General features: G+C 43.8%; 1 protein-coding gene and 1 pseudogene across 1 annotated transcript in view; both read right to left on the bottom strand.

Annotated features, from left to right (window-relative positions):
* Positions 1–301: 301 nt before the first annotated feature.
* Positions 302–26,162, bottom strand: part of MYRIP (myosin VIIA and Rab interacting protein) — a 236,970-nt gene continuing 211,109 nt past the window's right edge. The window contains exons 12-17 of the mRNA XM_037526745.2: positions 19,971–20,165; positions 13,336–13,497; positions 7,532–7,636; positions 7,360–7,420; positions 5,632–5,750; positions 302–2,451 (exon numbers count right to left, since the gene is read on the bottom strand). Coding sequence (XP_037382642.2) covers positions 2,419–2,451; positions 5,632–5,750; positions 7,360–7,420; positions 7,532–7,636; positions 13,336–13,497; positions 19,971–20,165 — 675 coding nt within the window. The 3' untranslated portion in view covers positions 302–2,418. The remainder of the gene's footprint in view (positions 2,452–5,631; positions 5,751–7,359; positions 7,421–7,531; positions 7,637–13,335; positions 13,498–19,970; positions 20,166–26,162) is intronic.
* LOC119258325 (40S ribosomal protein S6-like) lies at positions 8,690–9,424 on the bottom strand (annotated as a pseudogene).

The raw sequence follows: 26,162 nt of genomic DNA, 5'->3' as shown, positions 1-26,162 counted from the left end.
ACCCCAAGGCTCAGTGGTTTAAAAGAGCAAGGATTTATTTCTGCTCATATATCTACAAGGGCGGCTGACTGGGAGGTTCTTCTGATCTTGGTTGGCTCAGCTGAGAGGGATGAGGATGCGTCAGAGGCTGACAGGAGAACGTTCCATTTTGTGGCTTTGCTTCCCATTTCTTTCAGATTGGAGAGTTAACTTCTTCCCCCATCTCCTCTTCACGCTCAGTTTTCCTCAACCAAAAACAAATCACACACCCACAAACATTATTTTCAGAAATGACTTTTACTTCTTTATCATTTCTCTTGACAGTATCTTGGCAAAGTGCGTATGACATGAAGGCAAGCATAACTTTCAGAAGTCATCAAAGATAGGGTGCTATTGTCCTCATTTTCTTAAACCATTAAAATATTTTCATTTATAAAAATTAATCTAAATATAAATATTGACACTGAAGATCAAAATCACTTGATGACAAAATAATTCTTCTGGAACTATAACATATGCTTATGGTTTTGAATAGTAAATTAAATCTTTACACTTATTTGGCACAGGAAACCTTATAAAAATTCAAATGCCACAGAGCAGGCCTCTTCTTTTTTTTGCAAGGCTTACACAGTACACATCCTTTTTTGTTGAAGAAAACTGAGTATTTTTTAACAATATAACACAACAATAGTTGCTTTTCATGCCTCTTAATGAAAATGTTCTATTTGGAACTCAGGTCTTTTTTTGTTGTTGTGTTTTTAAAACTTGTATTTGTCTCCTTTGAACCACACCAACAGAACAAAAAGCCAAAGATTTACTTTATTTCAAAGGAGCTGTTTCCAGTGGATAACACATATACAGCTCAGCAAGGAGTATTGTTGTGAGGTGGGGAGACCCCCATCAGGAACAGATCCTAACACACATTTCAGCAGCAAGTCAGGTCTGGAAATGTGCAGGACAGCAAAAAACATAGAAGCTGAAAAAACACCACGTGAGGTTTTGTGATATGTTCTGATCATATCCTTGGCTTCAAGGTGTGATGTTGGTAAATTAATCTCTCTGGCCCTCAGTTTCCAAATATGGAAAATGGGGGTACCAGCAGACTAAGGTTGTTATAAGGATTGAAGTAAGAGGAAGATGGCCTCCTTCAGGGTGGCCACTTAATCAACATAGTCATACTGTTTCCGTCTTTTGCTTTCTTCCTCAGATTCAAAGTATATCAAGAACAAAACAAAAAAAAAAGATTGCTAATAATGCTCAATTGTGTGAAATTCCACTTGCATTCGCTTTTATACACACACTCAAAATAGTCACGCATTTGAGACCACAAATGCAGAGTTAGTGATGACTCTTGTGTCCATTCAATTTGGCGCCTCTTTCCTTTTTTTCTCATACCTGTAAGTTTGCTAAGGTTGTTCCTTAACCATTTTTCATCTTTAAGATCACTTTCCTACTTTTGCTGAATCATTACTGGCAAGTGAATTTTGGAGGTTAACATTTTATCATGTGGTTATAATCGGCAATAACCAGTCACCTAAGCCTCATGTAGATGGGCTCATTGCTAAACCACATCCTGTTGATTCTGGACAGTGCCCTAAATTAAGCCAATGGTGGGCCTTCTCAAGTCCCCACCCCCCACCCCCTTGTGAGGGGAAACTTCCAGTCAGTCCAAGGAAGGACCCTAAATTCTCAATGAGACAATGTCTCAGATAGACCTGGACACGGCATGAGTGAGCCAGAGCTTTCCACTCTGTGGCTTGTGATTGCAAAGCAATGACCATGACTGGGAGCTGGGGTGGGGGGTGGGGGGTAGGGGCTGCTTAGAGGTTTAGGAGCTTAGCAGGAAGGAGGTGACTGAAGTGAGTTTGCATTCCTGATGGTTGCGTGTCCCCAAATTACACAGTCCCCAGTGCTCCCTACAGGGAACAGCTCACCTTTTCCCTTAGCAACTGCAAGACACATGCTTGTGAGAGATTAAATAAGACTTGATGATGAATTACGTAATAATAATCATCTCCCTTCCCTCCACCACCCGTCCACCCCAGCAATTTTTCCTTTGGTCAACCTGTTGACAGTTAAATTCTCGTTGGATCAAAGGATTAAAAAATAAAAGATCTTAAAGACAACACTCAGGGGCAAAGCCAAGAGGGGCAGGGTGCATCTTTTGAACGTGGAGCTCTGCTGTTGGAAGCCAGCATCTTGGTTTTCTTTTCTGTCTTGGATTCCCTGGGAGCCTAAGGCAGAGTGGGCAAGACTGCAGTGCCGAAGTCTGGACTGCTTTCTGGGTGAGGTATCAGGGCAGCCCTGTGCAAGGACATGTGGCGGCCCCCCAGGCCCTGCCCTCAGGGGAAATCCATACAATATTCAATGGCTGTTGGGTCAAGGCACTGTCGTGTTCGGCCGGAGGCAGTGGGTCACTGGCAGTGGAGGTCCATGGTGTTAATACATCACAGCCGACTCCAGGGTGGGATCCTGAGGACAGACAAGGGGCGCACTGACATCAGCCACTTGGCCAAAGGGAGCAGAGATGATTACGAAATGCTTTTTATATCCTGAAGGTATTCATGCTCACTGACCCGTTAAATATTTCATAATGGTTAAAAAACAATGCATTTTTAACATGTATTTCTTCATCCATCTGAAATTTATTTTGGTATATAGAATAAGACAAGTTGGTTCCCTTTCAACTACCACTTTCTGAGCCAACTTGGCCAATTTATGGAGCACATTTATTTTTTAAAGTTTTTAAAATCATCTATACCTTCTCTACCAATTCCTAATGCTTAATATATTCATATATACATATTTATAAAACACATATTCACACATCTATTTCTGAGCTTTCTAGTCTATTTTATTAATTTTTTTTACAGCTTTTAATTTGTCTTAAAATCCGGAAGGAAAATAAATTCCATTTTGAAAAATGCTTTTGTCCATTCTTTCTGATTTATTTTACCTTAACTTTGTAAAATCATCCAAAAGGAGAACATAAATACTGGATGGTGTCACTTATATGTGGAATATAGAAAAACCAAACACAGGGTCCAAGTCAAACTTTTAAACCAACCCTTGAAAGCTGATGTTAGATCTCAGGCATCCAGGAGGCTTGAAAAGGGGGTACTGGGGGAGAGAGCACAGTGGACTATGGTGGAGGACTGTGGGTACTTTGTTGGTGGGACAGTTACCCGGCCACCCTGAGGGGCCCTATACTGTTAAAGTGCAAACAAGGCTGTAAAACAATGGTACTTCATTAAAATAAAATAAGATAAAACTATTGCATCTTAATACATGCTCAGAGAAAAGTGTTAAAGCTTATTAACATAGTTATCTATGAGGACAGAAAAATTCTAGACATTTCTTAACTGCATTATAACACTGTTTAAGCTTCAGGTAGGTAACACTGAAAAGCAGATGTCTATATGCTACATTAAGTCTACCAATTAAAGTCCAATTCTATCCCTTACCATAAATCATTCATACCATAAATACCACAAGTCTCCTTAATATTGAAAAGAAATAAACCCCATACTTTTTCTCTCTTTGGGCCGCGAACATTTCTATGCAGGATATGACATAAGGATGTTAGAGGGGGTGTAGCAGCTGCATGGAAGTTTTAATTCTATCATTTTGACTCACTGTAGTTTATATACATCTCATTTGTTTTGAAATATGTAGCGTTTCTATCTTCTAAAAGCTCTGTGGATTTGCTTTTCACTTTAATTCAATAACTGGAAATACATGTGAGAATGTGCACATATATGTATGTGTGTGTAGTGTGTATGTGGGCACACATGATGCCTTGGTGAGGCTTCTGTTTATTTTAACTTTTGTTCCCATTTTCTAAATTTGTCCTGTTTGGTCTGGTAGTCACTAGCCACATGTGGCTGGTACACTTAGAGTAAGACTAAATAAAATAATAAAAAAAACCCAACAGCCCATATCAAGTGCTCAATAGCCACCTGTGGCTAGTGGCTACCACATTGGGCATTCAGATATAGAATATTTCCATCATTTCAAAACAGTTCTGCTACACAGCTCTGTTTGTGATTGTTTTCGGCACTGGGGTCAGAGAAGCCAGTTCCTTACCTTCCACCTTCCACCCTTTGGAGTTTACTGAGAATTTCTTTGTGAGGGATGTAAAATCGATTTTTGTAAATGATTCACTAATGTTTGTAAAGAAAGTGATAGTATGAAGAAGTTAGATTAATATCTTAACTATAGCTTAATAATTATATATTATTAAAATTCTTTGTGTTTATTTCTGGTATACAGGGGCTTTCAAGGGCTGATAGGGAATTTTAAGTCACAGACCATGGCACAATAAATAGTGTTTCTCTATTGCCTTCTAAATCAAGAAAGGCTCATGGCTCACTTGCTTTATTTTAACAAAATTAAAACATACCCCCACCTACCATGTTTTCTCTGAATGTGTCTTATCTTGAATTCTACTTTGCTTGAAGGTAATATTTCTGCCATTAATTTGTTAAGTGCTGTCCATTCTGTCATTTTTAACCTCTCGTGTTATTTAAAGGTAATTTATTTTTAAAAGTAATTTATGGTGGTATTTAGATAAATAACAATTGAATGTTGGGTATTTTTAAAGTGAGCTGTTCGTGGTGTTGATTGCATCCCAATGTTGTGCGAACACCTCTCCCTAGTTTCCAATCATTCCATCTCCCTGAAGTCAGGCTTCTTACCTACTGAGCAGTATCTTCCTGATTCCTCCTCCCATAGCCCCTGGCAACCATCTTTTCAACACTCTGATTTACAACAGAGTCCTTGGTCTTAGTGGTCAGCCCTATTTTCGTGTGATAATGCACCTTTTTAGCTCTGCAAAGTAGTCACCAAAGCAAGGTAACTGGACTTTGAAAGGGCAGAGGCAATGGCTGATCAGTGGAGAAGAGGCAATGGGCAGCTCCATTGCCATGTGGTGCCTAAGAGATGCCGAGTCTTGTAATTGACAAGGGCATGTCCACCATTATGCCATTACCTGGTGCTTCTGTGCTCTTGAGACAGGGAAGGTGGGTGGGGGGGTGGAGTGGTAGGAAAGGGGGTGAACAGTGGTGCATTCAATCTGGTGAGCACAGACATCACCTTCTCTGAGCTAACGGTCTCAAAAGCAGAGTAGTCTACCCAGACTGCTCATCTAAGCTGCCTCGAGCATTCGCTAAAATTCTGAAGCACAGCCTGGTATTTAGGTCAACAATCCATTAGCCTTCTCTATGTGATCTCCGGTTTGTGCAAATGATCTCCAGCCCTTTCCTTTGTTGCATATAGGGACAAGTGCTGGCTTTTCAGAAACACAAGTGATTAATGGCCAAGAAGACATTCAAGGAAGAGTAAATATGGATCAAAAACAGAATAAAAACTTACACTTTAGCTAGACCTTACACTCCTATGGATGTATTTTTATTTCTCTCATACCAAACCTGGTTCCTATAGGGAGCTGGAGATAGAGTTGAGAGGACATCAATGGGATTAGCAATGCCAGGCAGGATGGTCACCCCCCTCCTCGCCCAGAACTCTCTCCACTGGCCCCTCACCCCAATACCTTGAGACCAGACAGGAAGGGGAGCTCCAGAAAGAAGGGCTACAGAATGGAGGCACCATCTACAATGAAGTGATGAGAATTGAGACAGAGATGACATTTACCATCAAATCCTTGGTGGTGTTCTTCCTTTCTGCAGTCCTGTTTGCTGAGGAGCCTTGGAGAATGAAGTTACGGTTAAATGTTTTAATGGTGGTCACTGAAGATGTCTCAACTTTTTCAGCTAAAAGGAAACAGAAGGAAATAACTGTTACTCAGGAGCTTGATGAATTGTTAAGGAAGAAAGATGCAGTGTCCTGATTACCCAGATTTTTTAGACTTGGCATCTCATCCTATCTGTAAGTCTGACTTGGAATCTTTTAATTTTTTTAAATTTATTTATACAAGAGAACCGGGGTACAGGAGAGGTCTGCCTCGCCATGTGGGACCCTGGTCGCCATGTGGGACCTTCGCCGGCCGGCTGGGATCGAACAGGCGCTTCAGAGGCTGCGGACAGCTTCCCAGTATTGCGTTCAACCGCCTGCGCCACCAGGAGAGGCCCAGGAATCTTTTAATTTTTGTGTTTATTTTTGTAATGGCCAAATAAGTCAAGGCATCTTTGGTGGCTTTCTGGGGGAAAATTGCTTGGATGTAATCCACAGTCCATAAATTTGATTTGCAATTCTGAAATATAAGAGACTCAAAACTGTAATTTTTTTTTTTTTTTTTAACTTTAGAGCCAAAATTGCCTGACTGGCAAAACCTGACTTGAAATGCCATGTGGTCATTTAGAGCCTTAGTGAGTGTGAACAAATTTAATGCTTTGCTGAGAAAATTTAATGCATTTATCAGATGCTGCTGTAGATGCCATGGATGTGTGTGTGCTTTTATGAACTATCTAGTATATGTACCATATTACCTTTCTAACACCCCAGAAATTCTGAAATGCATATAGACTTCAGATTTTCAAATGAAAGACTACGGGACTATAATAAAATTTTAATTGCATAGGGTTTTGTGGAATATAAAGCAGACATTCAATACATACTGAACAGTGAAGGGTGGAACCAAGACTCAAAACACATATTCTGACTTTCTAATTTGTGGATCTAAATCTCTAGTTTGGCACCATCACTATGTGGTCCTTGGGCCGAGGGAAATTGTTGAAAATGTCCAGTAGATAAGAGCGATGTGACTAGTACTGATGGAACTCCTTCTACATTGGACACTGTGGTAGATGTTTTTGGTGCCCCAGCCATATCTTGCTGACAGCCCCACCCACACCTTTCTAGTCCATTCTGACATCATACTACCGCAAGCACAGCCACTCTCTTGACCCATGTATGGAGCAGGTCAGAAGTTCGAGGGAATAATGCTCCCACCCCCGCCCTTCCCAGGAGTCACCTTTGGCCAGTGATAGATGAGACCTGAAATATCTCATTTTCCTGCCCTTTAGGCAGGAAACTCTGTTGTATAGTCAAACTGTGTCCCAGAAGTCCTCATCAGTATTTAGCCTCATTTGCCCAGAGAAGTAAATTACTAATTCAAGTTCCTAGGTTGGCTTAACTTCCCTCAATCATTTTTCTCTCCCCCTCCCAGTGCTTCTTGGAATCACCTCCAAAATAACTATGTGCATGCAGCTCCTTGTCCCAGGGGCTGCTTCTATGCGGGTGGGGGATGAAGGGGGAGGGGTGGGGGTGTGTGTGAATTCAAATCAACTTAGACTTCACTAGAGCAATTGCGGGGGAGAACTCTCCATTAGATCAGTTCTCCAGCTCAGCTCTCTGAGTGGCTCAGAGTAAATGAGGCAGGTTTAATTCTGCGGTCGCTGTGTGTATTTCAAGCAAGTGTACCTTTCGCTGGTGGAGCAGGCAGCTTCCTCCTCTGCTGTCTCGAAGTGTCTATGGTTTGTACCTACAACAGAACATGGCAATCAGCACACCTCCCCAAGGCCAAAGATATCCTGGCTTCTACATTTCCCAGGTAGTGTCCTGTTGCAGCGGAGGGCATAAGGGGAGCACACACCTGGCTCCTTTGCTTCTGGTCCCGTTTTCTTGTGAGGCGCCCGCAGGGTGCTATGTTTAATCCCGCAATGGTCAGGGCTGAAATCCGGCTCTCGATGTCAGAGATCTTAATGCAGCAGAAAGGCAGAATCAGTAGGAGAAATCATAGGAGGGGAGAATCTTTGTTAAAGGACTCTAACAAAATAGAATCTGCCGTGATGTAAGCACATTTGTTCATTTATTCATTCAACTTTACCCAATGCTTCTCCATCTAGGTCTACGATGAAAAAATAAAACAGGCCTTTTTAGGTAAATTTCTATTTCTAGTTGGGAGCTCCAGAGCATACCCACATCGGTGGAGTGGGCTGGGGAGCAATGAGGCCTGAGGCACTGTGAGAACCCTGGCCCAGAGCCACTGGCCCAGCCTGGGGGGTGGTCAGGGTGCTTTCATAGGAGGCAGCACTTGACATAAGCTTTGAAAGTCAAGCACAATGTATAGGTTCTGCTTCCTGCTTTCAAGACTCCACAAATCTAAAACTATAGCACCAGATCTTGGGGGCGGGGGGTGCCCAGCAGCCCCTGGTTCAAGTCCATTTCCTTTATGAAGAAAGAGGCTACATAGCCATGAGAAACTCGCTCCTCTTTCTGGGCGTGTTTCCTTGTTTCTAACAGCAGAATCTCAGATTTCCTTCCAAGCACATCCTCAGGCAGACACAGAGCGCCAGAGCCCACCCAGTGCCTAGAAAGAAGCCTGCACCCCACGCCGGCCTCTGGGATGAAGGCAAGTCCCTGCTCTTAGAAAGCATGTTACTGTCACCATGCCATTAATTTTATTTATTTATTTATTAAAAGATTTATTTATTTATACAAGAACTGGGGTACAGTCAGAGGTGCAGGAGGGTGAGAGAATTCACCAGAGTTGGGAACAGAACAGGCAGACTGACGAAATACACTGCTGAGGGGAGCAGCGGGCGAGTCAGGAGAGGTCTGCTGCGCCTTGTGGGACCCTCACCAGCCAGGCAGGATCGAACCTGTGCTGCAGAGGCTGCGGACAGCTGCACGGTGTGGCGTTCAACTGCCTGTGCCACCAGGGAGGCCCTGCCATTAATTTTATTTAGTAATGTTTTATATATTTATTTGTTTAGGTCTGGTCTTATGTATTTGTAGCTTTTAGAAAATCTCATTTTTGACTGGATTCAGACTCAGAGGAGGAAGCTCTCAAAGAAGACAGCCTCTGCTGCCTGGCAATCTGTCCCTGGTGTTTTCATTTGACATCCTTCATTCTCTTGGTTAAAAATTTACCATCCTCTGCAGTGGCTTCCTTAATTTTCCTGGTTTGCTTCTTCTTCAGCGCAATACATCGACCTTTGTAGACAGAACATGTGAGGTGACAACACATGGGGCCTTGGGGGGTTTGGTCCTGGGGATCTCACTGTCTTTGTTTAGAGGCTTTCCCACAACTTATTGGTGGAATCATCTTTAGAGAGACTGAAAAGTTGTCAGATTCTGCTCGCTCCTCTGGGTCCTGGGCATCAAGGCACAGTAATATCAGTGAGGCTGGGAACAGCCTTCTCCCTTTCTTTACAATGACCAAGTGGAGAACACGCAGCTTGGCATCCACGGTACAACCCCAAACAGAGTTGCCTTCCTTCACCAGCCCCCCTGGCTGCCCCAGGGATGCCCCTTACTCAGCAGCAGGCAAATGCGACCACAGGTCAGGACACCCTGCTTCAAGGGGAAACCCTGCCTGTCTCTTCCACCGCTGATTTGGACATCACCCTTCCATTCTTCACCAGGGCAGCAGAAGCAGCTTCCCTGGCCACATGCGTCTCATAAAAGGTACGAAGTTTGCATTCTCATCCACTTCAATGAGTTTCTGGCAGTTGGTGGCTGAGAAAGAGATGTTCAGCTTCATCCTGAAGCAGCTGACTGCCTCTCAGGTGCCACGACCAAGAGCGTGCTAAGTGTCTTCAACATGAAACCTCACTGAATTAATTCATAATATTATGCAGAGGTGCCATTCTCTTGGTTTTACAGATGAGGTAACTGAGGCATAAATGACATACCTCACATCTCACAGCTGGCCTGGGGCAGACCTTTAGACTTACTGCCAAAGCTTGTGCTCCTGTCATGTGGATATTCGCAGAGGCCTGGCTGAGGACTGGTGGGAGGGGGCTAGCAGTCGGGGGAAGAAGTAGGACCACAGACATCCTCCTGAGATGGCACAGCCTGAGTGTTGCTAGAGCATCACCCAGGAAGTGTGCTCCATTCTGAGACCTCCATCGCCTCCCTACCCTTGATTATTTTGTGCTGCTCAAGACAAATTGCATTTCTGCTGTCATTTGCTTCCTTGGACAAGGCCTACTGGGGTAGGTGCTACAAAAGTCCACAGAGAAGGGCCGAAAAGTCCGATAGCTGCCTCTCTTATCCCCCAGGGCTGGCAGTCTTGGCCAGAAAAGGAGGAGGAGGTAGATGAAGGCCAAGACTGTGGCAGCTGGTGAAAGAATGCAAATTAAGTTGTCTAGTCACTGGCCCAAGGAGGGGCCATTGTGCAGCACTTATCCCTCCCTGGCTCCTGATGCTTCCTTATTCTGACTCCCCAGATTCTAGAGAGTTGCATTCCTTTGGTTTACAGACTAATAAACAGCACAAACCTCTGAGGAAGATTGCAGGCTAAACTTCTATCAGTTATTTACAAGGTGTGGATTAGATGCCCACATTCCCTTCTGGAAGTCATTTTGATGGAGGGCCTTGCTTAGAGGACCCTGGGAGGCAGGTTAATGAGAAAATAAGGTGCTGACCCTCCTGATTTGCTGACTGACATGTTCTGGAACAAGTAGGGGTTAATTTTTCAAGTTTTAGTTCCTCACGTAGAGGATAAAGAAAGAAGAGAGCACTGAGGGTTGTTTTTGCCTATAGTTTCTAATCTATCTCACTTTCACCTATATCATTTATCTATCTATGTATCTATCTATGTATCTATCTATCTATCTATCATCATCTATTATGTAACCTCATCCATCTATCACCTATCTACAATTTCTTCTATCTACCTACTATCTACCTACCTATATATCAACTATCTCATGCATTTATCATTTATTATCCACCTCATCTATCATCCATCCATCCATCCATCCATCCATCCACCTTCCACTTCTTTCCTAAGGTTGCATGCACACTGACTCTATACTTACTAAAAGGGGATGATCAGTTCAGTTCTGAATTTCCCAGGATGTAGAACAGAGAAATCAGTGTAGAACTTTATGTCCACAAGACAAAGACCAAGTTCTGATAAGAATAGTTTTTCCTAATTCTAGCACTTAAGAGCGACTTCCCAGGCACACCCACAGAGATGACCTTGCACAGCAATGCTGTGGGCAGTGTACTTATCATGCCCCCATGGCACACCCTGCAGTCTCCTTCAGCAGTCTCCTCCTGGACAATCCTGTCCAACTCCAAGTTGAAAGCACCCCTAGAATAAGATATAATCTAAGAACACAATTTAACACCTCTCCTCTCCTCAGTGGGGATCCTCCTGCCACCCTGCAGGAAACCCTTGTGACCTCTTCTGTGTGACTCAACTTTGGATGAGAACAGACAGCAGGAGCCCGGGGCTTCATTTTCAGGTAGCATCTGGCAGTACAGGAGAGTCTCTATGCTAAGAGCCACAAAACTGTGATGATCCATAAAGCCGAAGGCAGGGCTCACAACCTCTCAACGAACTAAGGCATCTTTTGCAAGTGGATTGCCCGGTGACAAGACCAACACATTTCTTAGGAAAACACACAACACAGACTGGTGAAGAATGTGGGTTGTGAGGTGAGATAAACTCAGGTTAAAATTCAGGTTCATCACTCTCTACCTGTTGAAACTAGAACTTTAGGCAAGGGTTGAAATTTTCAGTTTTCCTGATACAAAATGGGTATAATAATAACAATAGCTACCTCTTGGGGTTACTAAAAGGATTAAATGCAATAATGAAATCAAATGCTGAGCACGACTTCTAGCATGAAGCAAGGTGCTAATGTTATCACACATTTAAAAAATGAATAATAAATTAATAGACTCATTCAAACACATGAAAAATGGAACTACCCCATTTTGAACTACCCCAGGATTTTCAACCATAAAACGTGGCTCCAATAATTTAAGCTTAAAAATAATTTGGGAGCAGGAAATCATTTTTCTAATAAAACTTTCCCAAACACTACAAACAATATTCCTCCCTACTAAACCTTCAAGAAGTATTTGCTGCAAAATGTACCCCCAGAAAACAAGATATATTTCTCTTTCATATATCTTTGACAAAAATTGATTAAATGTTGGGTGGAATTTATGGAAAATGATCTTTATTTGAGGAGAGTTGCACATCAGCCATTCTTGCTGGTAATAAAGAGTCAGCAGGGCCATCCAAGATGGACTATTCTTAGTATGCAGTATGTAGCCAACCACAGAGTGGAGAAGGGTGCCCTCAAATCTCAAGAGTGCTTAATGATATCAGAAGTTGTAGCTTTTCACTCTTTAAAATATTTATTTAAAAAATGACCACTCAAGATTGCCATCTTCTCTATCCAGAGGTGGCTTCAATTGACCCCAGGTTACAGAGGATGTGGTTTTAAGAAAAAGAGTCTGTCAACATATCAGTGACGCAGGTTGTACACTGAGCTTATGCTGCCAGGACCAATATTTCTCATTGGCCCCTGCGATCATGTCCACAGATTCCAGTTTGCGAATCAGAGGCTGAGTCCATGGTTAATTCTGATCCAGAGTCAGAGGCCACAGGAATACCCATGAAAACTGCAAACTTTGTATCTTCACAAAGTGATAGATAATAGAGTGATCAGCTATGAAACAGTCATTCCAAACCATGCAAAATATTGGTCTAAGAAATGAATACTTCCAACTTCCTTCACTTACTCATCCCATTGTTATTGAGAGGCAGGCCTGAATCAGGTGTTACCACCTGGAGTTACTGTGTTAAGTTAGAGTGTGATAGTCTTGCCTTCATGGAGCATTTAGTCTATAGTGGGGGAAATGGAATTAATTAAGAAATTAATAGTGTGATGAGGGCTAGGAAAGGGTGGTCTTGGATTAGAGTGGGAACCAATATAGTAAGGAGACCTACTTATGAGTTAGAGAATTTGTCAAGGAGGAAAGCGGTATAGGTATAGGTTAAAGAGAAGTCCAGTATATTATCAAGGTTATAATTTGGGGAGATAGAGCTATACTTTTTAAAAGAAGGATTTGGTGGAATCTACCTGAATGGATCATATATAGATCTTATTTGACTCATCATGGGATTACATCCTGATAAGTTGGAAATATAAGTTAAAAATCTGCCTAACCTACTGAACACTGAAGCTTAGCCCAGGCTACCTTAAATGTTCTCAGAGCACTTACATTAGCCTACAGTTGGGCAGAATCATCTAATGCAAAGCCTATTTTATAATAAGGTATTGAATATCTTCTGTAATTTACAAATACTGTACTGAAAGTGAGAAGCTCTGCAGAGTATGGGTTGTTTACCATCACAATCACCTGCCCAGCATCAGACACACGAGAGAGTATCGTGGTGCATATTGCTAGCCCAAGAAAAACTCAAAACTCAAAACTCGAAGTACGGTTTCTACCGAATGCATCTCGATTTTGCACCATCATAAAGTGGAAAAATCATAAATCAAATTCTCATAAATCAGGGATCATCCGTACATGCAAGTGAGCTGGCAATGGCTGTGATGGACAGATAGAAAGGCATGAACACTTCTTGTGAAAGATAGGGTGTCCCTTCCTTTTCTCCATCTGGGCAAAGAGGGGACTTTGTACCTGGAGCTCAGCATGGTGGACCTGGGCTGCGGCCGTGGCCACCTGGTCCTCTAGATCCGCCAGATGGGTCTCATCTGTGCCGCTGTGGATGCAGCGGGCGGCGTCCTCCAACTCAGTCAGCTGGCCTTCCAGTCCATACACGGTGCCCGCTGCCAGGTATACCTGCAGGGGAGGCATAGCTTTGAGATCAGGTCTGCTGACACAAGACTGGGAGGTGGGGCTTTCAGGAGACCCTTATATTTCAGGGATGAGAGAGAACTATGCTCAACAATGGGAGAAAAGACAGGTAACTCCCCCATTTATAAACATTCTACTCACTTAAATGGAACACAAGGTCTACTGTCCCCCTCACTGTCAACCATACCTCCCCCCATCATTCCTGCAAGAAAAGGGAATTTTAAAGTCTTTTTTAAAGATTTATTTATTTATGCATACAAGAACTGGGGTACAGGTCAGGTGTGGAGGGTGAGAGGATTCACCAGAGACAGAGCGGGGAGCAGAACAGGCAGACTGACTGAAATACACTGCTGAGGGGAGCAGTGGGCAAGTCAGTAGAGGTCTGCTGCGCCATGTGGGTCTCTCCCTGGCCAGCCAGGGATCGAACTCATGCTGCAGAGGCTGCAATAGCTTCATATTGCTGTGCTTAATCCTTTGTGTACCTCGGACATGATCCTAGGGAGGCCCTTAAGTTTTGAAAATAACCCAAGATACATAAATTGCAAATTTTTCTGGTGACTATAACAGCCATAATATCAAGATAGAAGGCACAAAGAGGAAAAATTCATGATGTGGTTTTTCCAGTGAAAATTTTGGTTGGCATTCAATAATTGAGAAAAATTCAGAAGATGTGGGAGAGGGGAAATTAATTTAAATACAATTATAAATTTGTGGCATAATATCACTAATCAATTACCTTCAGTTTGCTTGAACCAGGTTAAGGGAATTCATATGAACTTGAAATCTGTAGTAGGAAAACACAGTTGTCCCATAGTATCTGCAGGGGGCTTGTTTCAGGGTCCCGGTTTCCTTTATTTTTTTTTCCTTTATTTTTTTTTTATACAAGAACCGGGGTACAGGCCAGATGCACGGGAGGGTGAGAGGATTCACCAGAGACAGAGTGGGGAACAGAACAGGCAGACTGACGAAACACACTGCTGAGGGGAGCAGTGGGCATGACAGGAGAGGTCTGTCGTGCCATGTGGGACCCTCACCAGCCGGTGGGGATCGAACCAGCACTGCAGAGGCTGCGGACAGCTTCACAGCACTGTGCTCAACCACCTGCGCCACCAGGGGAAGCCCTCAGGGTCCCTGTTTTCAAAGCCAAAATCTAAGGGTGCTTATGGCCTTTATAGTCCAGAATTGGCTGAATTCACGAACCCATGGATATGGAGGGCCAACTGTTTCAATTTGAAAAAATCCATTAAATGGACTGGCAAAGTTCAAATACATATTGTTCAAGGGTCACCTATATTGCATTTCTTAGGAAATAGTGTGATGTTAAGAGAAGCAAAAATTGATGTTATCAGTGAATTAAGATGGTTTTTGAAATTAAATAGAAAGTTAGATAAAGGGAAAAAATAAAGGAAAATATTTTGATTTGCAAGTTTATAAAGTGGTTTCTAGAAAAGTGAACCAAGAGAATGTAAAATCTTTGGAATAATTCAGACCGAGGGTTGCCAACCAGGGCAAATGAAATAAATTCATTTTCAGCCTAATAATGTGATGAAGCAACTGGCAACAGAGGAGAGGAGATGGATCTAAAAAGGTAACTATTTAAAGAGGTTTATGAGGTTTAATCAATGTATATAAAGTTCTAAACACGTAATTCCAGCAACTTAGAGTAGACTTGAATGAAATGCATGGTCAATCTTTAGCAGGTCCTTTGACAAGTTAAAAATACACCAGCGCTGGGCCAGCCAAGAGCTTGTGCACATAAGGCAGGCACATCTTTTGCACAGAGCGATGCTGAGTGTTGCTGAGGATGAGAAAGAACTCCAAACCGCTCTTGCTCTGTCAATTCCTTGGCATGATTCATGCATCTGCATTTCAACTGACAATTTCACAAAACATTTCAAAGTGGGGAGCAAAGGCAGGTGCAGGTTTGGTGGAAGCAAGTCTGACTGTGCATTCCCAGGCAAAATTAGTTGGCTGTGGGGGCTGCCAGCAGTGACTGGTGCTGCGGACATCATGCTAAATGATTTGTGAGTCATATACAGGGCTGGGGATCATATATCTTTGGGTAACTGCCATATTTCACTTTGCCCTCAGTTTTACGTTTATCATCTACATGCAGTGATAGAGAACATCTGTTTAATTTAGCCATTTATTCTTTGTCCTCACAACAAGAAATGTTTCTTTATTGTTTATCATATGAAAGAAACAATGAATTCTATTGAAGAGAAACCATTAAAAATTGTCTTAAAATTATTGATCCTGAAAAACCTCTTATCAGAGGGGAAGACAAATAAAGGCAAGAAAGAGAAAGAGAGGGAGAGAAAGAAGAGAGAGGGAGGAAGGGAGAGAGAGAAAGAAGGAAGAAGAAATATCAAAGAAGAGAGATTCAGGGAAGTTATGAGCTTGATATGTCACTTTTGCTACTGCTACCAAAACAAGGTAAATATTTTCATCAGATAATTTAAAATATAAACTTGTAGTTTTGCACAATAACGCAAAGTTTGGAAATATGAGATAAATCATTTGATTATGATGATGGAAGCACATAACTTGACAAAACATGGGTCTCGGAACCTTGATTTTTCTAGAAACCTGGAAAGTCAAGGTCGCCACCCGCTGTATTAACTTAATGGCACTTTGTTTTCTCTTCCACATGGCCGTCTGCTCCTGTTCTTTGTTGCCTCTGCCAACAAAGCCATGTGAACTAGTTCCAAGTCCTCAGCAAGGCTGGCATGTTCATCTTTCACTTTTTGTTCCCTAAAAGCCTGTTTTCCTGGCCCTGGGGGGAAGGACAGCTTCAGGGGTTTGGCGTTGACACCAGCTGAAAGGAACTTACAGGCAAGGTGCTGGGGCCTACAGGCCTAGAGGGTGACGGCAGTGACGGTGATGATAATGAGGACACTCTTGAGCCGGGCACAGAGCCAAAGGTTTTATGGGATGCATCGCATTTTACTCTCACGGCAACCCTCAAGTTAGGCATGTACAATCACCATGTGGAAGATGAGAACATTATGGCTTAGAGTTTCGGCAACTTCTCCAGGTTTCACAGCTGGGAAGCGGTGGAGCCGGATTTGAGCCAATCACTGGTGCCAGATCCACCCTCCCCTATGGTGCCATGATATTTAATCTTGGTTGGAATGTTATGACATTGTTTTAACATTTCAAACTTGGTCATAATCCCAAGTTATCGTGGTTGTAGATGAACATGATATTGGCTTTGCTTCTGGGTTGAAATAGAAAAAGTGAACATGTTATATAATGAAAATTATTCTATATTCTTCTACAAAATAATTCTAAAAACTCATGAAAAGTTATTCTCATTTACCTGGAATTGCTCACTTTAATTAAGGGACACTTTTAGCGAGAATTATGTCTGAGTAATCTAAGTCCTCTCCAAACTCAACTCAGTCATGCCTCTGATCCCATTAACTGGTTCCTGGTTCAATAAGACTTTCTTAAATTGGTTCAAGGCACAATTATAGGTGTTTGGTTTCATTAAGGATGAATTTGTGGTCATTCTTTTTAGGCTAAAGAACATTAAACAGACTTCTTTACTGCAGGATTTCTCAGTCTTTAAAATCCTAATATGCATCTTAATTTTCCTAGAAAAAGAAGAGAGATTTCTTAAATTTATTTGGTTTTAGAATGTCTTATGGGACTTGACTTCCATGAAATACACTCTAGGTTAGAGCATAATAGATAGTATTTCTTTTCTTGCTCTTTGAGGGCAGAGCCTTACTTGAGTGACCATGACCACCTCCACAAGCTGTAGTACACCTCCTCTTCTGGCTGTGGTTGCCTAAGAGCCTGAGAAGGAGGTCCCACATCCTCTGCCTGGTGCTGGATACTGTGGCAGAGCTAGGCTGTCTGTGGGGGCAGTTCCTAAGATGTTTCCTGTTGCTGAGTTATATGACAGAGCCAGAAGGGAGTTTGGAACTGTCCGTCCATTGTCTCTATGGCTGGGAATTGTGGGGTCTTCCAGCCTTCCTCTGTCTTTTAGCAAAGATGAGAATGAGAAGGATCCTCAGTTCGGGGTAGGAGGGCGAACCTCCTGCCAACCTTGCATAAATCCACAAGGCTCTGGTATTCACCCCAGGTCTGAGAGAGGTCATGCCAGTTGTTTTCTGTTGACTCATCCATTTTCTACCTTTCTCTGCCCTGCTCTGTTTCTGTGAAGCTGGCCTGTAGGTACTTTATCATCAAGGCTCTCTTGTAGGCAGGGATGGGTTTGACCAGCAGGAGACACCACCAGGACTCAAAGGCAGAAGACACTGCCTCTGTTCCCCTGTGGAGGGGAATGTGGTAACATGCCACTAGGGGGCACTTTTCCAGGTCCCAGTTCTCCTTGGGCTACACTGCCTAGGGGTGGTGACCACTTCCTCCCCTGCTTCCCCTAACCTCACCCACACCTACATTAGTTGTCCCTTCCTGAGACTCTCCTCTCTTAATCAGATCCCAGCAGGCACAATAGAGCTCTGAGCTTCACAGCTCTCCACAAGAGCTCCAAACACAGAGACCCAAGCATTCAATCCAAAGAACAGAGACTCCTCTGTGTATGCAGGATGGGGGACCCTGAGTTCCTCCTGTGTTGCGGGTGACAAGAATTGATTCCACACATTAATACCAGGCAGCAGGTGAGAGATGTCAAAGCTGAGAGACAAGGAATTCTAAAATCTTCATGCTCTACCCTATAAGCAGATTAACAAGGCAATTTATGAAAACAGGAGATTTGACATATGAATGTTATCTTTTTAGTTTTATCTTATGTACCTCTGAAATCTGCATTTTTTTTTCCTTCATTGATATAACTGGTTTACAACACTGTATATGATTTAGGCGAATAGGTTCACACGTCCTCAGGTGTATGTCACCACCCCAGCCCCACCACCCAAGCACCCATAGTCCTTTACCTAGGCTAATGGGCCCCCACTCTTTTTTTGCAGAAGTATTTTTAGAGAACATTCTTAAATGAATATTCTCTTTTATCTCAGAGTTTGGGCCTGCCATAGCCAATGTTCTGAGGATAAGAATAAGAGTCAACATTTCTATTTCTGATAGTCCCCGGGTTCCTCAGCACAAAGGAGAAAGGCAGCTGAGGAATGAAGGAGCGAGCTCCACAACACAGACCAAAGTCAGGGTTCCATTGAGCCAGCTGCACAAGAGGCCTCTTTAAGAACCAGGCCTTTGCCTCTCCTGCCACTCAACTGGATTCCATTCGAGAAACAGCAGAACAAAGCAACCTGCCTGTGGCACTGTGATGTGGGAACTGAAGACTGAAGAAAAGACTCATATCTCCTCTGATTCAAAGACCCACAGAATTCAAAGGCACAGAGATGGATTTCTTCTGAGGTGAGATTTGAAAAGCTGGTTGAGGGAAGGGAAGGAGGAGGAAGGCAGATAATTCTTTGGGAACAGGAGAGCCCCCTGAGAGGTATGGACAGGAGAATGGAACCTTTTTTTGCTCATGTCCCTGCTGGGGCTTCTGACCTCTTGAATCAATGGGTGTGTTTTGAACTGAAAGTGTTAATGAGTCCAATAAAAGAAACTTAATGAACAATAGCAGGATCTTATAGAATGAAAACTCCGACAAGGCTACTGCATTTTCAACATGCTCTTTGTGGGGGGTGAGGGGCACACTATCTTTTCTTTATGTGTCATGGGAACTGACCATCATCATTTAAATCTGGATTATTTTATGCACTGTAAATCTTTTTGATACTATACTTTGTAAAAAAAAAATCCCTCTCCTGGTGGACCATAGCTTTAAACTTTTTGTGTGTGTCTAGGATTAGGAACATTTTAGGGACTTTTGGCATGGAATAAACTGCTTAATGAACATATTTAAAGATAAGAGACCTGCAAATCATGAACAAAACATTTCTTTTAAAGGAATTTCATTCATCTGATATAATCACACAGCAGATAAATATACATGGGGCATTGGCTCTGGGTCAATGGCTAGGGCTATAGACCTGAAAGACAGCAGGCCCAGTCTTCAGGGGTTTATAACTGGTTCCCACCCTGGTGGGGATTGCGCCCCTGTCTCACTCCCATTTCTCTTCCAGACAATGTCAAATTTAAGTGTGTCATGGGAACTGACAATTGCCTGCATGCAGAGAGAATGAAGCATCCTTCCTTTGCCTAAGGTCAGGACAATTCACATTGCAACCTATACCTCAGAGCTCCCTGCAGGATCAGGATGAAGTTATGCCTTAAGATCACATGTTTGCATTATCTGAGATCATAAAACAGAATATTTCCCTAATAAATCACTTTTATGCAAATCCTCACCTTCAGATCTGCTTCTGGGGAACCTAATCCAAGACCCTTCCTGGGAAGATATATGCTGTGGTGGTGACTGGGGTGTGTGTATGTGACCTTGCACTCTTTGTGTTAAGTTACAATTTCATAAGCTGCTTCTTTGCATGTTTACCCTAGACACACACATCCCAGTGGCTTACGTTTTCTTCCAGGGAAGTCAGCTGCTCATCCAGTCTCACTTGGTCTGTCCCCAGAGGAAACATCCCTTTCTCTCTGTCAGGAGGGACAGGTGGGCACTCCCAGGGACCCGCAGACTCAGCTAGCAACTCCTCGGTGGCATTGATGACTTTCAGGACTTCTGTGGAGATGTTGCAGAGAGAAACAGCAGAATACTTCTGTTTGGTCCAATGACAGAAGGGGACAGAAGACAAGAACAGCACATTAACAATGACATGGAAATTCTACATTATCATGGTGCTATCATGAGATCGATTCCATTATAACACACAGAACAAACATCAGTGTGCTGAAGGCATGAAAAGTTACAAGGGCTACACATGGGAGGGAGCTTAATGGACCTTCATGGAGAACTGGTTTGATTTGCCCCAGCTTCTCTGACTCACAATGAATGATCAGATTCTTGGGAGGAAGGAAGGAGAGGTCAGGTTGAAGCTACGAAGTCCTCTGCTCATTGCTGATAGTTTTATATCCATCACCATGCTGAGTGGCCTGTCATGGAGACCAGGGCTGTCTGAGGCCCTGGGTTTCTTCCTACCTCTGCTCCATATTGTTTAGCCATCACAGACAGGGTTTGTAAATTGGAAGCCAGATATGGCCCACAGGCATGGGATTTTGGTTTTGGTTTTTGACCAGTAAAATGATTCCAAGAAACCTGGAATTTTAATGCCTTTGATACTTTCTAAGGTACCTATCTGACTCATCTATCCTGCCTAAAACACCCATGTAGCTAGGGCTGGGCATTACAAAGTTAGTTCCTCCGAGTGATTCTTCTGCACTTTTGTCTCACAAAAGCATGTTTTCGCCAGCCTTCCCACTTCACTAGAGAATCAGAGTGTCTCAGTGACAAGACTGGGGCTGAGTCCACAGTCCAGAGCTGGCTCTGGGCTAGCATGCTCGGGCACACAGCCTCCGAGCTGCCAGCCCATCAGAGGGTCACGGAGTGCTCTGCCCAGCCCATCTATTCTACAATAGCTGCTTGACTGGCCACAGTTCTTTTGATTCAGGAAACCGAAAAAAAAAAAAAAAAGGATCTGGGCTTTCAGAAGAATAGGATGGGTGTGAGGTGACAGAGACCCAACAGAATAAGGGCAGAGCACAAGAGAGCAGCCAGGGCTAACTCTTGACCTTTAGAGAAAGTCATAGAGGCCGCCCCCATGCTCCAGGGCCCTATAACTCCGTGTGGCAGATTTTGGAAATGAATTAGACTCACAATTATTTTGGCATAAAGCAGCTGCTACTATTTGCTTGATTCCATTTTTAAAAAAAGGCAACGTTACATGGCTAAAAGCAGATTTGTTACCCTTCCCTTAGTAAATAAAACATGTATTTAGAGAATACATGTCTTATTTGGTAGAAGAGGTACTTTGGCTTGTCTTTTGAAAAGAGAGACCTATGTCTAAGAGATTAAAAAAAAAAAAAAGGTAGAGACAGCACAGTGGAAGGAAAGGTGTGCAAATGTACACAAATCTCCGAGGCCAGGGTCAGGAGGGGGCCAAGGTTATTAACGGGAAGGACTTAAGATGTGCTTCAACAGAGTTGTCTGCAGCCTGATTCCCACTGGACATAAAATATCCAAGCCACATGTTAATGTTGCCTGGCGGCCACTGTTCCACTCTATCCATAGCCTTGTTGACTCAGTCACAGGAGTTGCAGCCTGGAAATCAAATATAGGCCAGAGGCATTTTTTTTTTTTAATAAAATGCCTCCTGTGGGATACACATTTCTCAGTTCTCTGTCATCCCTGCCATTTATTCTACATATTTTGAGGGCCTAGAGTGTGCAGTCAGTTATAGTTGCTGAGATTAGGCTGCAGATAACGAATGAAGCCTTGCCTCTTAGCCTGACCCAAGCCACGTGACATGCTGATGCACTCTCCTGGCTCCTGAAGCACTTGCATTTGCCATTAGGGCAGGGTGAGGAGTCCTGGCAGCTGTCCGTGGAGAGCACTACAGCTTTTCCTGGAAGGTCTGTGGTCTGGTTAAAGACCTGAGCCACTTCAGAAGGGAACTAGACTCCAGCTGGGAGAAATGACTGAAAAAAATCACATGAAAACTGAACAGGTTCTCATTTATTGGTGTCCCAGTTTTGTTCTCTACTGGGAAACACAAAATGGACTGACAGGCACAGGGAGGGGATTAATCCCATCTGGAGAGAACCAAGAGTTTCTTGTCTGTCACCTAGGAATGAATGGGCTGTTTGCTCAGAGGAGGGGGTGGGAGTGGACAGTGAACCTACTGGGAGTTACAATAACTGGGCTTTAGTTAGCTGTAGGTAGGAGGACACCTAACCTCCCTGTGCCTCAGTTTATTTACTGGCCTGATGAACAGGATTAGATTTGTTACAGGGCTGACAGTGACTTGCTATGTAAATGTTCTGTTCCCTGCCCAGTCCAGATTTGAAAGTACAAATTCTACAGTTAGGTTAAATAAAGCTATATTTAGCACTGGACAGGGTTTTGTTTAGATCAAAAGCTGGTGGGGACTTAGGGGTGCTGGCAGGGAGCCCCGTGTGAGGGAGAAATGAAAAGCTAGAGGATTCTTTTGTTTCTATTGCTTACAGCTCCAGACAGGAGCTGAATGGCACAAACAGAGCACGACAGAGAGCCAGAGAGAGCTCTCGATTCAGTGAACAGCATAACTCCAAATGTTAACTATAAGATGGATCACATGTGACAGTTTATTGGCATCAAGGAAGGAGAGGTGGAAGTGGAGAAGCTCTACTGTTACAGTGCAGGGCAGTTGACCTCAAGGGCACTGGTAGTTGAGGAACCCATAGAAGAGGGAATGAAAATGGCCAATGAGCCCACACAGTAGGAAACTGAACCTCCTAGGGATCAAAGAAATACAAATTAAACAACAAATTTTATTACATGCCAGATCCACCGTGATTCCCTTTGGAAAAGCTCTGTGTAGGCCATGTTTGCAAGTGGAAAATACTTTCACTCATTGACCCACCAGGGGCTGTGTCTGCTCTGGTGCATGTCCTTAGACTCCTGACCACATGGTCACTGTTGAGTCCCTGAGTGTCCACTTCTAGAGTTTGGTCTGTGTCACAGCCCCACCGGGAACTCACATCCCTGTCAATTTCACAAACACAGGGGCTGGAAGCCAACAGTGCACACGAGGGTGCAGTGTTCCCCATCACCCACGAGTGAGACAGTGAGCAAGCGTCATCCTTTACGCTGACGCAGGCGTCCTGCCTAAGTCTGACCATTGAGAGGACGGTGACTTCAGCAAACCTTCCAGACAGTTATGTGCCATGCTGAGGTTGGGGCTCTGCCACACTGGACCCAAGAAAGACAACCAGACTATAAATCCCATGTCACAAATCCCAGCTGCATTGTTTCTTCTTTCTAGCGACCACAGTGCAGAGCAAGACTTCACTAGCATTTTGTCTCACTATCCCCAAGCCGTATGTAGCCTTAACAGTCTCTCTATCCTGTCCCCAAGTGCTTTCTCTTCCTTTAAGACAAGTTGCTAGAAGCATATTCTCCCTCCATTTGCTCTTCCTTATAAACTGTTTTCCCAAGAATGCAAAGTGTTGGCAGAGGGGAGATTTTGAGTCTAAAGAATTTTAAAGAATATTTTTTTAAAGATTTATCTATTTATGCATACAAGAGCTGGGGTACAGGCCAGAGGTGTGGGGTGAGCGAATGATTCACCAGAGACAGAGTGGGGGACAGAACAGGCAGAATGACTGAAATATACTGCTGAGGGGAGGAGCTGGCAAGTCAGGAGAGGTCTGCTGCGCCATATGGGTTTCTCTCTGGCTGGCCGGGGAATGAACTTATGCTGCAGAGGCTGTGGATCACTTTATAGTGTGGTGCTCAACCCCTTGCACCACCAGGGAGGCCCAAGAAGAAAATATTTTTATTCTAAACCCTAAGTATACCTGTCGAGTAGCAATCTTTGCAAATTCTCCTGAGATTTTTTTTCCGTGTCATCCCTTATTACAAAGCTTTGTGCTGGACAAAGAAACACAAACTCATTTGGAGCTGGAGTAAACAGGAATGCTCTTTACCAGAATATCTCAAGCTCGTGAACATGTGAGCAGCAGGAGCTCATTAGATGCCGGCTTAACAAAAAAAGAACACTGTGGAACCGCGAGAGCTGATTCCAGCCCTAGCTCTCAACCCTTGGGCCCGTGCACGTGAGTCTGCCTGTCTCAGCTGGGCCAAAACAGACACAGCGCCTGCCTGCTTGTATTGCACTAGGCCTGGCGTATCTATTTATGTGACTTGATGGATGATAAATTTTGATATGGTATAATCTAATATAATGTGGGGGAAAGTTTTGAGAATTCAAGGATGTGTTCAGATATGTGGAGCAGAAGAGGAATTTTCCTAGCTCTACTTGGAGAATGTTCTGATGCCTATAACACCACCAAAAAGGCTAAAAGGAGGTTGAAGCTGAAGGGACATCGATAGTCTTGTTTTTATGAGCTGCGGAAACAAGCAGTGAGTGTCCAGGCCCATGGGTCACTCCATGAAGCAGGGAGGGGCAGTGGCAAGGGGCTGCCCCTCAGGGGTCTTGCAAAGGGCCTTCTTGCCCATCAGGCACAGCAGGTTTGGAGCCTAGTGCCTACCATTCTTTTAGGGATGGATGGAATTATTTTATTTTAAAATTGAAAGAAAAAAAAGCACTCTTAGGTCCAGGAACATGTTTTAATACGTTAACATATTAACATTCATAGCACACAGTTATAAACTGTGACCTTTAAATGTTTTTATGGAGAAGGCGCCCATGAAGCACTGGGGTTTGGGTCCTTAAAAGTCACTTATTGGCCCTGGTCTTGCTGATCCAGAGCCTGATCCAGAGACACTGGTCAGCTTGGCTCTTAGGGTAGATTGGGCAGCAGTGGCCTGTCCTCCAAGGGCTTCCTCCCCAGACAGCAGTAAGGGTTCTAAGCATGAACACGTGGGGGAACCTTTCCTCAGGACTCCTCCAATAATGGAAGAGATGGGGTGTGTGTATGTGTGTGTGTGTGTGTGTGTGTGTGATATTGTCCTCTCCCAGTGGGGACTGATGCTAGCATGACCACCTCATTGCACACACCAGACCACGAGGCATTGGGAATTCAGGTTATACTGTCTGGCTTTGGGCAAATAACCTCTCTGAGCCTCAGCTGTGAAACAGAGATCACACCATGGAGTTCAAGGAGTTCTTGGGAGAATGAACTAGACACGAGAGTGTCCAGTGTTCACACAGTGTCTGGGCACCACCCTGCTGGGTAACGGCCAGTAGTGCCCAGAGACTTAGACACCTGCCATTAGCCATGGTGTTCCGGAAATAGCTTTCCTCGTCTACTTGGTGTACTGAAGAATGTTTTTTACTGTTCTATACCAAAAAATTTTGCTGCTCTTTCCCCCCAGTTTTTTGCTGTTGCCAAGTAAGACCTTTAAAAAGAAGCCACTATGATCTGCTGTTGCCCACCACCACCAGAATTTCACAAAGAAGGGCTAACCTATCACCAAAAAGGGAGGACATAGCATCAGAATACAAAATGTGCAGTGTGAGGAAATGACAGAGAGGGGGAGGAAAGGGGTGAGGGAGCGAGGGAGGGAGCAAGGGAGGGAGGTCTTTGTTTTCCAAACTGTTGTTACGATTTCAATGAGTAACAAGAAACAGACAGAGACCCAGCATGTCCCTTTTACTGGGGACAGACTGAGCCCCAGGTACTATATGTAACAAAATAAAGCATGCCACCGCCTAGCTGAGGAACGGCACAAAGCAGGCTCTCACTATTCACATCATCACTAATTTAAGCTTCCAGGAAGCACTTGCTTTGCCAGGCACTGCAGGGGTCAGCAGAGGGTGTGAAGTGGGTAAGGCACAGTCCCTGTCCGCAGACAGCAGGGCTGGGGGGAAGGCAGAGGACAGTCCCTCCCTGCATGTGACCCACTGGCTGCGGACCTGCAAAGGGGCAAGCAGGCTCACCAGCTCGTGGCTTTGGGGTTAGTCTGGAAGCATAAGAAAGACATGGAGAAATAGAAAAGATGCAGGAGGGTACTCCCAGCTGAAGAAAATATTTTAAGGCCCAAAACACGGGTCTTGGAGGTGGGATGGCAGGGCAAGCACAGGGAGGACCTACAGCCCCAGGGGCAGCTGGAAAAAGGGAGGCAGGGGCGGGGCCTCACAGGCCCTGAATGCCAA

This window comes from Talpa occidentalis, unplaced genomic scaffold, assembly GCF_014898055.3.
Source record: "Talpa occidentalis isolate TD23 unplaced genomic scaffold, MPIMG_talOcc4v2.1 talOcc4.10, whole genome shotgun sequence".
Taxonomy (NCBI): Eukaryota; Metazoa; Chordata; class Mammalia; order Eulipotyphla; family Talpidae; genus Talpa; species Talpa occidentalis.
The sequence above is the reverse complement of the archived record's forward strand: the minus strand, read 5'-3'. Positions and strand labels throughout refer to the sequence as shown.